This window comes from Melospiza melodia, chromosome 6, assembly GCF_035770615.1.
Source record: "Melospiza melodia melodia isolate bMelMel2 chromosome 6, bMelMel2.pri, whole genome shotgun sequence".
NCBI classification, from domain to species: domain Eukaryota; kingdom Metazoa; phylum Chordata; class Aves; order Passeriformes; family Passerellidae; genus Melospiza; species Melospiza melodia.
Genome location: NC_086199.1, coordinates 15911419 through 15928215, shown reverse-complemented (window position 1 = coordinate 15928215; position 16797 = coordinate 15911419). Strand labels below are relative to the sequence as shown.

At 39.0% G+C, this 16797-nt stretch overlaps 1 protein-coding gene across 4 annotated transcripts in view; it reads right to left on the bottom strand.

Annotated features, from left to right (window-relative positions):
• BTBD7 (BTB domain containing 7) overlaps window positions 1-16797 on the bottom strand; it is a 51821-nt gene that overhangs the window by 16111 nt on the left and 18913 nt on the right. For all 4 annotated transcript variants that reach the window (XM_063160074.1, XM_063160075.1, XM_063160072.1 and 1 more), the window contains exons 3-5: window positions 10832-11911; window positions 1724-1932; window positions 503-578 (exon numbers count right to left, since the gene is read on the bottom strand). In XM_063160074.1, the coding sequence (XP_063016144.1) occupies window positions 503-578; window positions 1724-1932; window positions 10832-11911 (1365 nt within the window). The remainder of the gene's footprint in view (window positions 1-502; window positions 579-1723; window positions 1933-10831; window positions 11912-16797) is intronic.

Genomic DNA, 16797 nt, shown 5'->3' with positions numbered 1-16797 from the left:
GCCAACAAGATTTCAAAATCAGACAGTCACAGAGGTTGAAAGGACCTCTAGAAGTCTGGATCAGTCACCACCAATGTCCACACCTCCCAGGTAAGGTACAACACATTGCCCTTCACTGCATCCAGCTGGGCAACCTGTGCCAGTGTCTGACCACCTGCAGAGTTTCTTGTATTTCAGCTGGTGCCTCACTGCCTCTCATCTTGTCCTGGGTGCCAAGAGAAAAGTGCTGCTCTATTTTCTTTGCTTCCTGCCATCAGATATTTATAGACTCTGCTAAGATCCCCTCTAAGCCTTTTCTTCTTCAGGCTAAACAATCCCATCTCTCTCAGAATGCTGTGTTCTCATTTTAGATAGCAAAACCTTTAAAGAAAGCAAGAGCATTCGCTTTGTTTTGACTATACTATGGACAAAGTAGATTCATTTTCCCTAAGACTCACCAAACAGAACTGCCAGAAATTTGGGTTTATTTGGTTTAGTACTGGATGGTTTAAGGGATCCTCACCTCGATCTGCTATCCTCTTCATCAACTGGTGTTCTCCCCATTTAATCAGGTATTTCAGAATATCTTGTTCACTTGCCTGTAGAAAGAGGAAGTCAGTAATCTGTACATGCTTAATGTCACATGCACACATACACAAAAAAAATAAATCACAGGTCTTCTCCAGGTCTAAAGAAACACAGTTGTACCTAAGCATGAAGTACTTGCCCTTTATGATCTGCTTACCACTTTCTCCTAATATTTTAAGCTACAGGTAATAATTTCTACATTCATATTACTTACTGAATCCCTATGAAGAGGAAGAAGTTTTCTACAGAAGGAAAAGTTTTATTTAGTATGGAAACTTACAGCTATAAAGTTTGAATTACTAAATTTAATTAAAAGGGGTAGTTCTACCTCTGGGCATTTCAAGCTTTTGTTTAACATTACAAATTCAGCAATATAAGCTCTCATGGAAGATCAACAATACCGTTAACTAATTTCTGAAATGCTTCAAGTTAACAAAAGTTTAAAAAAAACACTTTAAATAACCTCTAGCACTTCATCCTTTACAAAAGAAGTAAGATTGAGATGAATGCATTTAAAAAAAAAATCTAGTAATCTTTACGCTATTAAGGGGTGGTCATCATTATAAAGATATCTCCTCTGAAGAGCAGTGGCAGCAAAAATCCAGAGTCTTTCTGTTGGCCAGTACAGTTCTCTCTCCCTAAAACCACACAATCACTGAAGGCAAGTCACCAAAAAAAAAAAAATTAAAAAAATTGTGCAATACTTGTCAGAGACTGTATTTTTCTCTTTTCATGAAAATAAATTGAGTTTTCTGAACCATTTCTAGTTTATTAGCTCCCACTGCCCCAAATTAGCATGGTTGTTACAGCAAAACTACTCCCACCATCTAATTTTATAAATCTCTTAAACAGGCAAGGCAAATGTTAGATTCAGAAATGCTTTGTTTAAAATAATTTGCATGCATTTATAAACTATTATTAGACTTCCAAGCAACAGCATATACCACATTTGGGTTGTGTTACAATCCAAGAACAAAACCATTTTCTTAATCACTATTTCCATCTAATTTTTTTACATATTATAGAAGGAGTGCTTAGTGTGTAGAAGCCCTCTTCAGCCTACAATTTAAAATCAACTACTGCCAAGCACTTCCAATCATGGAAGAGCACATCCTGCTGGTTCTACAGGAGAGCAGCACTCTGCACTGCAGGTTACCTGCAGATAGTCAGACTGGATGGCTGTGAGCAGGTGGTCCTTGCTGAGCTCGTAGAAGACCTCTGAAGTCATGACCTGGGTGAACTCCTCACAGAGGAAATGCAGCGCCTGCCTGTGCACCCACTTGGAGCCGTAGGGCTGAGAGCTCCACTTCAGAATGGCAATCAAGGTGTCCAGGGAGATGCTCTCAGCAATAATATCTTCACACCCTACAAAACAAGGGCAGCAATCAACAGTGGTGTTACAGAGGCACTTTCACCCTGAAGGAACGATACATGTGGGTAAATCTGTAGTAGAAAGGGTTATGTACACTCAGTGAGAGTAAAGACAGGTGCCCTACAAAACAAGGTTGTGTTTTGACTAGAAGTACAATGATTTTAAGTTTATGATTCCAACTATACAGTTATTCACTTTTTTAAGGCACATGAAGCATCATGGCTGCTGGCACGCCTGGATAAACAACTGGAAAGCTAGTTCAAAACCCAATCAGAACCCCCTTTGGTTATCTGAGTGTTTAACACATTTTAACATTGAGAATTTGAGTCACTATTGCTCACAGCAGATTCACAGAAACCCATGAACTGTAACAAAGGTGGGATTTTTGCCTGTATCACTGGTCATGGACCCTCCTGAGACAGACCATGTAGAGGACAAGAAACACAAGCTGTAACAGTGCTGGTACTCAGCTACTCAGTACAGGATGAGGGCAGCAAAGCATCATTTTCTGGCTCACAGAAAAGGCAGGAAGCAGTGGATGGCTGCTCCAGGCCACCACGATGGCCTCAATATCCAGCAAGGCACAGAGGGTGCCAGGACAGGGAGCACATTCTCTGACAGGGAAGCAGAAGGGAGGCAGATTTATGAGAGTCTGCTACAGTTTCTTCCTACCCACCGCTTTGTTAGGATTTACGTTTTCACAGAGTACACGTCTTCTGAAGGACAGAGAGTACAGTTAAAACTCCTGAAGGGAAATGGAGCTGGTTTAGAAGAAATGAGGGAAGACATGCTGTGGGAGGGCTGAAAACATGGGAACTTGGGACTAAGAGAGATGATAGCACAACGTTGATAACTTGAAGTTTCCAACAGCACTTTGTTGATTTCATCTGTATATCTGGTTTAGCACAAAGATAGCAATTTAAAGAAAAAAATCCTCAGAATTATACATTCCAGTCTCAACCCACTACAGCCACAAAATTACAGTTGTGTTTATGCCTATAAGAGGAGCCTAGAGAGTTCAGAGCTACATGGCTACACTGCAATTTTACTTCTTGTACATCATCATTTTTCTCTCAAAGATACCTAAAAACTAAACTTTGTTGTTTAGGGATGTGTATTGCATTACTGAGCTCTTGAAATAAGTTGAGTAAAAGAGTGTTTAGCACAGTAATCTCAACCCTAGTCAAGACAAAGACAGGTCTCCTGATGTACATATTTTGGTACTGGCTGCATACAGATAAAACACACTAGCAACAATTCACAGAAATAAAAGAAAAATCTTACTTTTCTACATAGGGCAGCATAGAGAATATATGAATATATACAAAATATATGTTCATTCCATTTCCATCATAATAATGTGAAAGCTATGGAATAGGTAGTAACAAGTGAACAAGCTTCTTCAAGTAGGAGGGAATCTGTCAAAGGATCTACTACTTAGAAGTAAAGTCACTAAAATGGGAATTTAAACAGTAGAGTTAAGAAGGCAGTAGAAAGCACAGTTTAAACATGAGACAGGTTATAAATTTACCTGTCCTATTAGACACACATATTTGTACCCAACGCTATAACAACCACAATGTGGTAATTGTAAGAACAATATTCTACCAATAAATTTTCTAAGCTTTTCAGGAATATGCCTGAATGTATACACAATTTTGGACACGATCCTTATTAAATTTCTAAAGCAATTTATAAGAGTAATGTCTGTCCCCCAACAGTAATGCATTTTACACCAGTTCATACTTAAACCAAACTTTCCTCAACAAGCAGCTGGATGATTTTTTTTCACATGTGTGATTCACCCAAGAAGAGGAAGAGTGAATGCAGCCACTGACAGAAGGGCTACCCAAAGCACACACATTTGTGACCCATGCAGCATTACACCGTGCATCCCCAGACAGACTCTCCACTTGCTTCTGACAAAGGGGTGAGTGGTGAGTCAGCTTCCAACACAACTGCTTTGTCCTTCACCATTTCCATCCTGAAATAGTATGGCACTTCTCAGAGCCACCTATCTTTGTGAGGTTACATATGTCATTACTACTGCTAGTAAGAACAGATCTTCACTATAGATACTAATCTCTAACTTGCATGGAAGCACTGGCCTCAAGTGAGCAGGGCACAGGCAACAAAGCTGGGCTGGAGGCACTTGGAGCATCACTCCAGTCATCACCAGTACAGGTAAGAGCAGAGGAAGAGAACTGTTCTGAAATACATTCCCTGGGCTGAGGCACAGGTTAGTGAAACTGCCCTCTCTAGAAGGGGGAATTCCCCAGATTCCTAAAGGATGAAATCTTAAGTCTTAAAAAGTTCTGGTCAAGAATCTGAGAAACAGCCTTAAACAAACAAACAGTAAGAAACTAAACCATTCAAAACCCAACTTATCATCAAAAAAAGTTCAAAATACTTCAGCATATGTCAGAAACACAGAGTAAATAAAGTCTGAAGCTTTCCACTTCAGGATCCATTTTTATCCAAACAGCAAAGGGCTGACATTGCATTTAACTTTGTCATGTGAGTCTCTCTCAGCTTTCCTTTTGGGGCTCAAGAAAGGAAAATGTTCAGTTAGCAGCAAACCTGGCACGTGAATGAAAGCGGTGACTAGCTGCAATTTGTTAAGAGAGGAGTTTGACTCCCATGAATAAGAAACAAAACAGTTTGAAACCATTATTTAGGGTCATCTGCACTCAGCCTTCCCCTGCTAAATCCTAACACAATTTTTTGCATGCAATTATTCTGCTTGCATGCAAGCTGACTTCAGCAGAAACTGCATTTCCCTGAACTCTGAACATCACACATAAGGACTGCTCCATTTCAAAGGCAGTAAACCCACACACTGAAATCAGTCACCAGGAAACTCAAACTACAACAGCAGAGACTTATCTCAAAATTAATGCCATTCCTAGTATTTCATCTGACATTTATTTTTAAAGTAAAGATGCCTGCCCCCTGAAAAGACACCAGAAATGCAGTTCCAAATATCTGAGCAATAACAATTCATAGAAACAGTGCATAAGCTCAGTCTCAATTCTTCTGTCAAGTTCAATTATTGCACAACTAACAATAATATGACATCAGGTGAAAAGCTCACTAAGGATGACTAGGAAATGAAAGTCTTCTTCCCAAGTAATTTTAGCAATGGGTCAGAAGTGTGGGATTATTAAAAGTATTTCTTCTGAAGTAAGCACACGGTAATAATTAAAGCGTTTTTTGAGCTTTTAAATAAATTGGGGCAACCCAATTCTAGCTACGGAAGGAATCCAATTTCCTTTCTTCTTTGGCAGAGGTTTTTTCTGCTTTTACAATCAGCCACTTGGCAAAAAAAGTAGTCATCTAATAGCCACAATATTGCTCTTCACAGTGGAACAGAGCATTTTTTTCCTGTGAATATTATTTTTTAATACTCAGGCAGCAACAACCAGCCCAAGATCCATTTGCAGTGTCCCACAAGCTTCTGTGACCATTGCTATCCTTCAGAGGTTCAACCTAGAATCTATAAAAGGGAAAGACGACTGTCACACTTGGCACAAATGATGCTATTCCATGCACTCCTTTTGCTGGATGCCAATGGAGCCTTCCTGCCATCAGGTCCTGGCTGCTTCTGCAGTTCTCTCCCAAATGCAGCCCCACAGTCCCTCCAGACAAGAACAGCTTGAGCCCATGTTTAGCATTCTAGCCAGTGGCTTGGGATCAGGACAGCTGACAGACCTGCTGAAGAAAAGTCAACTGCCTTCAACAATTAGCAAAAGTGGCATTGAGCAAACCTTTTACTACAGAGCTGTTAGCTTGACTGAGCTCATTCTGTAGTGAAGACTTTCCCCCTAAACTTGTGCACACCAGTGGAGCTAATGAAAAAAAGTAGTAAGAATTCATCTTAACACTGAACTGAAATCTAGAAGCTATTCAATGTTTTTTAAGTTTGTCACATTAGGAGAGACCATGCTGGCAATCACAGGAACCATAGTTTTTGAAGGTGTATTTAATACTGCTACCATGGGATCCCTGGCACTTCAGCCCTCCTATAACCAAGAGTACTTTTGATGTCAGGCAACATCTGTTTCTAGATCAAACAATGTATTACTGAATATAACAGAACTTCCAATAAAGTTTCTAAGTTCTTGTACTTGTCAAGAGTAAACTCAACACCTAAAATAAAAGCGAAGTAAAGCAAAAAGTCAGAAATAGAGGGGTTTTTTTTTGCCAATCTTCTTAAGAAAACTTCTTTTAATCAGGTGACAGAAAAGGTTCCCAGGCAAAACTATTTCATAAGGTCCCAGTATCCAAAAGCCTATCACAGCAAAACATTCTGTACCTGCACCTCAGTGGGACTACTCATGACAGTGGGTAACAGGGCCAAGATGCAGCAGAGGATTCATATATGTAATACAGCTATCTATTAAAACTAATATGCCTGAAATCCAACTTCCCTGCAACAGCAGGGCAGTCCTGTAAGATTGGAAGTGGGGAGTATTTTAACAATCTGTGATGAACAGGACTAGGGAACTAATTTCATTTTAGTAACTGTACTACAGAAGAACAAGGGATAAGTGATATTAAACCAAATTTTTATGAATCAATGTGTTAAAATAATTGCACCAGTACAGTTGATAGACAGCAGTAAGGTAGCATGAAGACAGAAAAACTGCAGCAGAGGGCAGAAACAGGCAGGCAGAGCACAGAAACATCTCACTAAGAGATGTGCTCCAACCTCCTGGAGAGGGCTCTATTGCTCATAGCCTCTGTGGTACCCCTGAAGAGTTTTCACTTCTGACAGTAAAAATTACCTGAGCACCCCTAAGAGCAGTGTCAGTCCTATTAGGTACAAATAGGTTTCAGTAAGATCAGCTCTATTGACCAGATATGCTTGCTGATTAGCTCATTTACTCAAAACAGTTCATTGAAATATTCATTTTAGTTTCTCTTGAAAGATAAGTGACACCCCTCAGCTAAAACAAATCAAGATGAAGGCAGAGGAAATTCTAGATAAAGGTTGTCCTGCTTCACTTGGATGGTAAAGATTCACTGTACATACTCATCACCGTCTTCACCATAGGGAAATTAATTAATTAACCTATTAAATCATAATAGTCAGAAAAAGAAGTATCACTGTGCTAGGAATAGGAAAATTTCCATGGAAATAGTTAAAGCTGAATCATCTGCTGAAACTGAAGAAAAATTACAACATCTGGATACTTAGGCCCTGAAGACAAATCAAACTAAAATCTGTTGAAAATAAAAACAGTTGATCAGAAGCTTTAAAATACATCAATTTCACTTGACACTCAGTTACAAACACCCAGGCAAAACTGAGTGGAAGTGAGAAAAATGAACTGGAAAAAGAATCCAAACTTAACATAATAAGCCCAAAATATTTTCCACGAAACCAGGGAGACAAGCCTTCACAAGTTCACAACTGGCCAGCAGGAGTGAACTGAAACAAAAAACTTCAGCTGAGGATGTGGAAATCTAGAGAAGAAACTTAAGACATCAGCTCCTGCAAAAGCCAGCTGATGGGATCAGTCAGTGCTTGGGGAGAACTGGACACCTGCTGCACCACAGAGTGGAAAAACACTGCCAGAGATCCAGGCTAAGAGATGATGTCAGGTGAACTGCCTGCTCAGTGACCTCCAACACCTACACAATGCTGCCTCCTCCCCACCACTCTGCATAACACCTGCAAGTCAGGTGTCTGAGCGACAGCTTCCAGCACAGAAGTGTCCTAGCTGTGAAACCAGGGAATAGGATGGACACTACTGAAATTAAGATTTCCCATCTACCTCATGTTAAGTATCATATAAATGAGGACAAGATGCTACAATTAAGTCAGAAACAAGAACAGTGGCCATGACTAAAGCATATCTTTAAGTGATCTCAGTCACGTGCAGGCACACAGTTTTCCCTGACCAAATCAGCTTCCTTTTAATTTTGATTATAAGATTATACCAGAACAGTTCTTCCATGTCTGCACAGTACCAGTGACCTAAACATGAACTCTGCAAATTAAGTATGAAACTCTTAGATTCTGATTCCACTGGCATATACAGATCTACACAGTGCTTACTACTTTCTCCTGTAGCTAGGGAATGCAGCACCAATTTGTAAAATCCTAATTAGGTGAAGTTAACATCTACAATTTCAATATCTGAAGGAGTGCCAAACCTACATTTTTTAGTATTTGATAATTTAATAGATTTCAACACTTGCTGATTTTACTGCATTTCTCCCCTGTGTAACAACAGCCCCACCCCTCAATCTCACTACTTTTGCAGTCAGAAAGGGATTTATTATAGAAAGAAGAAAACCTCTGAATGCCACTGCACCCCTCTACCTGCTCCCTATGACCACCCCCAAAACACTACAGCTCCAGTTCATCCAGAGGGCCACAGCACTGAGCCTGCCCTGCTGCACTCTCGGGCTCCAGCCACTCAAGTGTGCTGCTGAAGTGAAGCCCAGTGCAGCTCCTGCTGCTGCCTCAATTATCACTCTCCTAGAGGTAGTACTGGGGACAACTTCCAGGAAAAAGCACAGATCTTGTTACCACTGACTCATGGGTTATACATTCCAGAGCAGTGCACTACTGAAAAGAGTGCCAGTTTAGGACATGCTGATCCAAGTGAGCTCAACTTAAAGTGAGCAGAAACAAACTCAGCACCAAATAAAATATCAGCTCATTTTTCAGTATTTACTAACATATAGACAGGAAAATGGCTTTTATTTTCTAAGTTTACCTAAGTTTCTATGGAAAGTTCTCTATCTGCCATTGCTTTTCTGCTTTGCTATAACTGACACTGCTTCATCAGAGCACCTCCAGATCACAATTGTTCCAGTTTAGGTTTCCAATCTGAGGGAAAGAATTGCACCCTCTTCATTTATGAAACAGTGCATAACTATTCAGTGTCTCACGGAGGGTTTCATTCACTATTTAATTCTCTCATTAGTATTCTCTGACCACGTTAAATCCTTTTAGCACACACCAAAATTGAGAAACTCCACCACATCTTTAATTTCAACCCATTTTCCTTCCTGGCTTTCAGCTGATCTACAGAGTTGTTCTCAAGTACTACTATATAGTACTTGTGCATATTATATAGAAATTAACTTAATACCATACTTCAACTATAGTAAAACTTCTTGCCTGTTCTGAAACATACTGAGAAGGAAACAACAGAAATAGGAAATATGCAGACAGAGAAGAGAGGATCTGAAGGAGTGCCATGGTGTTGATCAAAGTACTGGAGAACTTAGCCTACAAGGAAAGCCTGAAGGAAGTGAGGTCTCTTCTCCCTCAAGAACAGAAGGCTCAGGGGACCTTGTCACAGTATTCCCAGACCCTGAGCTACTGTAGGGCAGCTATAAGGAGGAGAGAGGTTCTCTTCTCTAAAGAAGCCACATGAAGGGGCAGCAGGTATAAATTGCACTAGAAAACATCTCAACAAAAAAGGCTTTGCAATGAGAACAGTCACTTCACCAGGACAATCTCCCCAGGGACACACCACTGGTGGTTTTCAAGAAGTGATTGGACAGAATGCTGGACAATCTCACTTAAGCTCACTTTCTCACTTGGATAGGTTGGATCCCATGATCTTTTGAGGCCCCTTCTAACCCGGGCTGCTCTGGGATTGGATGATTCTGAGCCTAAGAACAGCTCAATTGCACCCTGTAGCATGTTGCCTCAGAAAACACATCCCCTTTTATCTGTGCCAGTTTTATTGCAGTACAATTATTTCAGCTTTCAGCACAATCTGAAAATTAGTTTCCTAACAGCAAACTCCACATGAGCTACAGTAGTTCTATTAGTTTCTCAGATCCTTATCACTCTCAGTTTCATGTAACTATTAGGAGAACTCATTAAAAATATGACCTCTTCCTGCAGCGCTTATACTGCCCTTTCCTGTCCACTCTTTATCAAGTTTCCTATTTTACTCAGAACTACTTTATAGCTTACAATACAAGGTTTCAAGCTTGTCAAACTTAATCTGACAGCTAGATGTACAGACCTACTGTAAAAAGTTACTTTTGTTTAAAAAAATTAAACTAATTTAAACAAATTATGTTGCTGATATATCAGTGAGTTCCATTTTCCCTTTCTCAGCTCAAAAGTAAAATTCTTATTCCCTATCAGCAAGGCCTGAAGCAATTCTCATACTTCATTATATATCATATGGCCACTGAACAACTCAAACACCAATAGACAAAACTGTGGGCAAAGCTGCTGCCACCACAAGAAGCACCATTAGTGCACTGATCAGTGCTTGGACACCTCACCTGAGATTGCAGTAATTCAGGTCAGGAGGTTGTATGTAATCAAGATTTGAATAATGGAAGCAGTAAAACTTTCTAAACTTTATGTCTGAAAATACTGACTGACCCTGCCTTCAGCTCTGTTCATAGAGCTGACATTAAAGACCTAAGACTACTGCAATTAAGCTGCTAAAGTTTTCCTTCCAACAGGAAGACCGCAGGGTTGGTGTCTTTGACACAAACTACAGAAATAGTAATTCAGGTTTACTGCCCTGTTAACATACACAGACACTTCCTAACAAGTCTAAATATTTTCTCCTCTTAGCAAGGATCTCTCTGTAGTTTACACCCAAAAAATGGATAACAGAAAGCAGATAAGCATTAGAAATATCAAGACCAGTTATACATACTAGATAAAATTAACATGCTTCAACAACGATGTGCCATACAACTAAATCTCTTGCACGACATTCCTTCTGTCCCTAGAAAATAGATGCATTATTGACAACTTGCAGATGGAAAACAAATTCAATTTCTAAAGGAACTGTCAGCCACTGACAGCTGACAATAAGCATCCCTACACTGCAAAATTGCTAAAACTTGTTCTAATGAGGTCATACATTCTACAACAAGGACAGTATTACATACCTTGTGCAAGCATGTTAAACTCCAAGAACAGTGCTATGTGATAAAGCTCCATGGCTTCTTCAGCCCTAGTCATGTTTAGTTTTCCTGCTACAAGAGCCTGAACTTCACTTAAACTGCCCACCGAAGGACTGGAGTGCAAAACGGAGAGGTCTACCACATCTGTATACATACAGTTCAAAATGACCTTAGCATATTTTTTTGGTATGATAGATTCATCCAATATAATTCTAGTTGGAGTCCGTAGAGTTCGGTCTGTGATTTCTTCACCAGTTCGTATCCTTCTCTGCAGCAAGTGGCGGAAAAAGGGAGACCGTGATGAAATAATAGCTTTGTGTGCTCTGAGCTCCTCATCTAGACAGTTCTGACTGCCACCAAAAGTTTCAACCAAGTCAGAGTTGGATGAAAAGCTAAGAACCACATCGTAGTAGCACATATAATCAAACAGGGCACGCATGTCAACATCTAAGGAATTGGGTGTTCCAAATTCTTCACTAAGCTGCACAAGAATATCAACGTTTTGGAATCGCGAATCCTCCATTCCAAACTCGCCCGTATAAAGGTAGTGTAACAAAGCAGAAAACATAGGCATATCTATGCCAGCTGTGTTAATATCCATTATTATTTCTGCCCCATACTCTGGTGAGGAAGAAAGCAACGTCTTAAAAAATGGACATCTTGCTGCCAATATCGCACGATGCACAGGAAAACAAGTTTCTTGAAATATTAAGTCTACATCGGTACAATATTTGTATTGATAAAGTTCAGCCATGTCTTTTTGTAGCGTCCTGGCTTCTGGTCTTGCCAAATTAGCTTGTAGATAAAGTTCCTTTAAGGCTGATGTTCCTTCATATTCCTCTACCAACGCATTAACATCTCTGACATCCCAGCCTGAGAGGAGCTCCCGCATCTGCTTGGCGTGGTCGGCAGAGCGGCTCGATTTCCGACGCTTAATGAATTTCTTCTTGAGGGTGGCAAGGCCAGAGGTTTTCTTTTTCTTGTCTTGAGGTTTCTCGTGGCCATGGTCAAGGCTATACAGCTTTGATTCACAGCCAAAACCTTGATGAGAGTAGGATGATGTCCCTAAAGGCAAAAAGAAAAATTGAACACATTTATTCTTTATATTTAAAAGGAAGGTCCATAACACCTAAATACTCCATCAATGATTCTGAAAGTTATACAGTTCTTCCTTCTCCTCACATCAGATAATTTCACAACTGAAGCTTTTTCTGGCCATTAAAAACAAAGCCTTTTATTTGCATCTACAAAGTTTGTAGTTTGCTGGGTTTCAAGGTGTTTTGGTTTGGTTTTTAATGTTTGGGTTTTTTTGTTTGGTTGGGTTTTTAAAAAAACATATTCAATTTTAAGAACCAAGCAGTGCCAGTTGATGTAGCTCTAGAGCACATGGTACACTTATCTAAGTAGGAAGAGAATACTGCAATTGTAACAGTAGAAGTGTAATTGCATTAACTTTTTCTAGGCCTAATATCTCAGTGAAATACTCACAATCCCCCCTTCAAAGTGTTTTCAAAGTCTGTTCTAGCATTAAGCGTCACTAAAACAACAGACACATACCTGGTATCAGATAGCTACAGTCACAACAGAAAAAGAGAGAACACAGTACCAAAACACTCAGGGATTATTTTCAGAGATAATTTAGAAAGAAAAGTAAAAATCCTGTCATGCAATAATCAAGTAATGCCAAAGTCAGACACATAAAATGGGCTCCTTTCCACAGAACTACAAATACTCATTTGTGCATACACACCATCAAAAAGAATATGGAGAATGGAAATTTGACTGTATTATTGAAGATTTCCTGTGAACAGAGCATTATACAATTAAAGTATACATATAATTATTTTTCTACTCAAAAAATAATTTATAGGGAAATTTCATTAGGAACTAATACTGACAGCAATTCAGTGAGGAAAAAAGGAATTAGAATCTGCATTTCAACAAGTAATGGAAAACACCAAAGTAGTGTTTTAGGGGGAAAAAAGGGAGTTAAAAAAACATAGCTTTAATGGAGAGTCATGCTTCCGTTTAAGGGTTATTTTCTAATTCAAGTTTATTTACAGAGCTTTCACTCTAAGCCAGATGGTGAAGAACCTCAGACATGACAAGAAAAGAGAAAAGGAAGTACACAAACCAAACTCCCACTTCTGGACCAAAGAAGAATCAGAAGAAAACATTTGCAAATGCTACACAGATCAATAACAATCACAGGTTCATCTGAAATAGTATTTGTCTCTTTTCTGTCAGGAATAGTTCATGTTTCTGTTAGTACACTTGTGTAGCTTCACTACTTGTTACCTTTTTATTAATCTTCCAAAGTCCACCCTAGGAGCAGAACTTTTGGGGCCTTTTACAATGCGTTCTATCACTGGAGTCTCACAGCTCCACCTGTAACAGGCAGATTTGCTGTGATGCTGTTTTGTGAGGCTGTTTTGAGAGTGATGTTATGGCCCAGTCTCACAAAACACAGGGCATTTAGTTACCATGTAATTTCAAGTATTTCCTGAACTTTGAAAGACACAGTACTAATTCAAAGCTGTATTTGAGACTAAGGCAGCTGTAGCAACCTAACAATTCTGTAAATTGTTTTATTGTTTAAGCCTCAATAACTAAATAACTTACACAGTGGCTTTTACGTCAAGCTAATTAAAACTCCCACAAATCATGCAATGCAGTGGTTTTATGATTCTTCTATTAGTAAAAACTTTGAGAAAGAACTTGGTTTTATTTGAGGAAAGACATCTAACCATTTTATCCAAGTTTAAAACTTGCTTGATCATGCAACATGTTATTAACAATATTGAAATTTCAAGAAATGAAAAGAATATCAATTTAAATGAAAATAATGGGAGTAACTCAAGACAACTTCAACAAAGAGGTTGTGCTGCAAAATCCACCATAAAAATCCTTCCACATGCTATACTAAATATGACAATAGAAAAGTAGAGCTTCAGCATCCTGCTGATAGAGACAAGTGTAGAATTCCTCCTTCACTGAAAGCAGTACATTTCACAATAGAAGCATAACTACACTTTGGTCACTCTATAATGACAGATTCTCTTGCCAGAGAACATGCCAGCTCATTTCTATTTGAAGTACATTGGATTCTGATGGCAAATCTGAGTGCAGAACATTCTCTAACATTCCACTAAAGGAAAACTAGGACACGGCAAGTCTCAATTTCCTTCTTCCCTACAGGCTGCTGTGAGGTATTACTTGCACATGAATCACCACAAAATACTAAAACGCCATTCAAACCTTTGTGTACCCTGAGCTACTTAAAAGATTTAACTCTGGATGTACTGCAAACAGTGCTTTTAACCCTTACAAAGAGATAAAGCACTGCTACAAAAGCACCACCACACAACTGCTTTTTGTAAGAAACAGAGATGCACCATCATAGCCTCTCTGGGTTCACAACAGCTGCTGGCCCCATATCCCTCAAAGAAAAGAATCTGGAAGAGAATGTTTTTGGGCTGCCTGTATTCCTTCATAAGGTAGCAGCATTAAAAGTAGGAAAAAAAATTAATTATTCCTCAGCACTATACTGAAAGGTATCAATCTATTAAATGCTGTTCAAAAGCAATTGCTACTTCATGCCCCTAGACCATACCCAGCTTGGGACAGACAAATATTTACAGAAACAGATGACTGCCAAGGGGAGCTGCTTGGGAACTTGACAATGAAAAATGGGATCTGTTTAGTTCTTTGCATGCCCACACATTATAATATCTAATTATAGAGCTCTATATAAAAAAGCAAACATCTTGAACAGATGTACCACCCTAGGAAATGGTGTGAAATCCTCCCCCTGAATGCTGCAGACAAAACAGCAAGAAGATGACTAATTAAGCTTTTGCTAAAACAAAAGCATTATTTCCAGTAAGTGCACTACACTATTTTTACTGATTTATCTCCTCTTCATAAACTATAAGCAAACTAGGATGAAGTAAAGTAACAATAGGAGCTCACACTATGAAACTACTGTGCTTTGCCCATATCAGTTCTCAGACTTCAGCACTCATCCTACATTTAGCATGAAACACAGTGCTGTGCTTTAATGGCAAAGTAGCATGTCCAAAACAAACCTACAGGCCTACATCCAGTTTCCAGGAATAAGGCAACTAATACATATTATACAGCTATTCTAACTCTGTCCTCCAGATCTGCTTTAGGGCAGTGAATAGATCTAATGCCTTCTACATAAAAAACCTCACAATACAGACACTCCACCCCACTCCCCCCTAACAAACAAAAACCCCACAACACCTAAACCCCAAACATGTAAAAGCTGATTTAACATTAAAACATTAGTATTAGCAAATGATGAAAACCTCAGCTACCAATTGTAGGATACACCTATTTTCTGCTGAGACAGCTACAAAAACCAATAATGGAAACAAAAATCAAAATGAGAAAGAGCCAAATGCCACTGAGAAGAAGACATGTACCCATGTCATGTAGATAGCACACTCATGGAACCCCATAATATCAGGATATTTTCAGCAAGAATTTTACCCAGAAAGCTCATCTGCTTTCCCTAAGATGAGACAAGCACATGGTTTTAGGCTTTCCTCAAAAAGAGTCTCAGCCAAAATTTCCCATAGGTTATGAGGGTCAGTAAATTTCTTGTGACATACTACATAATGGGTTTCTATTAACAACAAAGAGCATCAACTAAACCTTCCACATATCATGCAGAAAGTTTATTGGGAATTTATTGTAGCCTTTGGAAATCTCTTCAAATCTGCTCAAAAGGTGTTTCAGTCTGCAAATCTGCCTGTTTCAAGGCCTCTAAGGGTTTCTCTTCACTCAATATAGGGGCAGATTAAAAACACCAAGACATGTAAGAGAAGCATTTTAGCCACATTTTAGAAAGCACATATGCAGACTGGAGCAAATCTTTTACTATTTAGGTATAATACACTGAAAATACATAAATCCTCGAGGGGAACTTTACAGCATGAATATCCATGATGTTAGGACTAAAAGTTCTTCCTTGACATGCTGTGACAGCACACACATCCTTAAATGTAACAGTTTGTGATCTGTCCTCAAATGAGACAGACCTCAGAGCCAGGAATGCTATGAAAGCTGAGAAAAAAAGAGAAAATTTACAAAGTGAGTCAATTTTTCCTCTGCTAAGGATATCACTCTGCTTTCAACGGTGATTAAAAAGAGAAGTAACACTGAATTTCAATAACTACTTATGCAGTGTTGCAAACTGAAGCACAAAGGAGAAAAGCATTTATAAACTATTGATGTTATTTACTGCTAAGATCATTCTTCAGGCTGTCAGGGTTGAGTTTTTTTTAAGGAATATTTATCTTCTCAGAGACTGCCTTCTTTCAGATTCATAACATAGCTGTTTATTATTTATAGTGTGACAGTACTTAGATCTACACTGAGGTCTCTTTGTACTAGACTGAAAAACACATAAAGGTAATGGCTGCCACAGTTATGAGTAGGATGAGAAAATACTTTCTTAAGGGCATTTCAACACATGTCTCCAGCCAAGCAAGGTCCTGGCTTGTAAATAACACTGTTAGGACAGTAAGCACCCCCTTCCCCATTTACAGAAACAGGAAAAGGAAGAGAAGCTTATTTGTTACTTTAACAGGTTTATTACCAGAGATATCCCTTCTAGCAGCAGGGAGGTAATTCACTTGGACACAATGTCAATATTACAATGAATACTGATGATCAAGGCTTTTATATGCTCTGACACAGTTTGACAGAAATTCTGAGGAAGAGCAGAAAACAGTATGAGTATTAACAGAAAGTGACTGCTCTGGAACCAGGAAAGCTAGCATGCATGGCTTAATTATAAAAAAGCTCCACTTATTTTATTTAAATAATCTGGCAACTGTTTACTGGCAAAAGGCAGATCAACTCATTGCACACAGAGGCCAAACAGATGGACAGTACTGAATTTCATGCACGATTGAGCT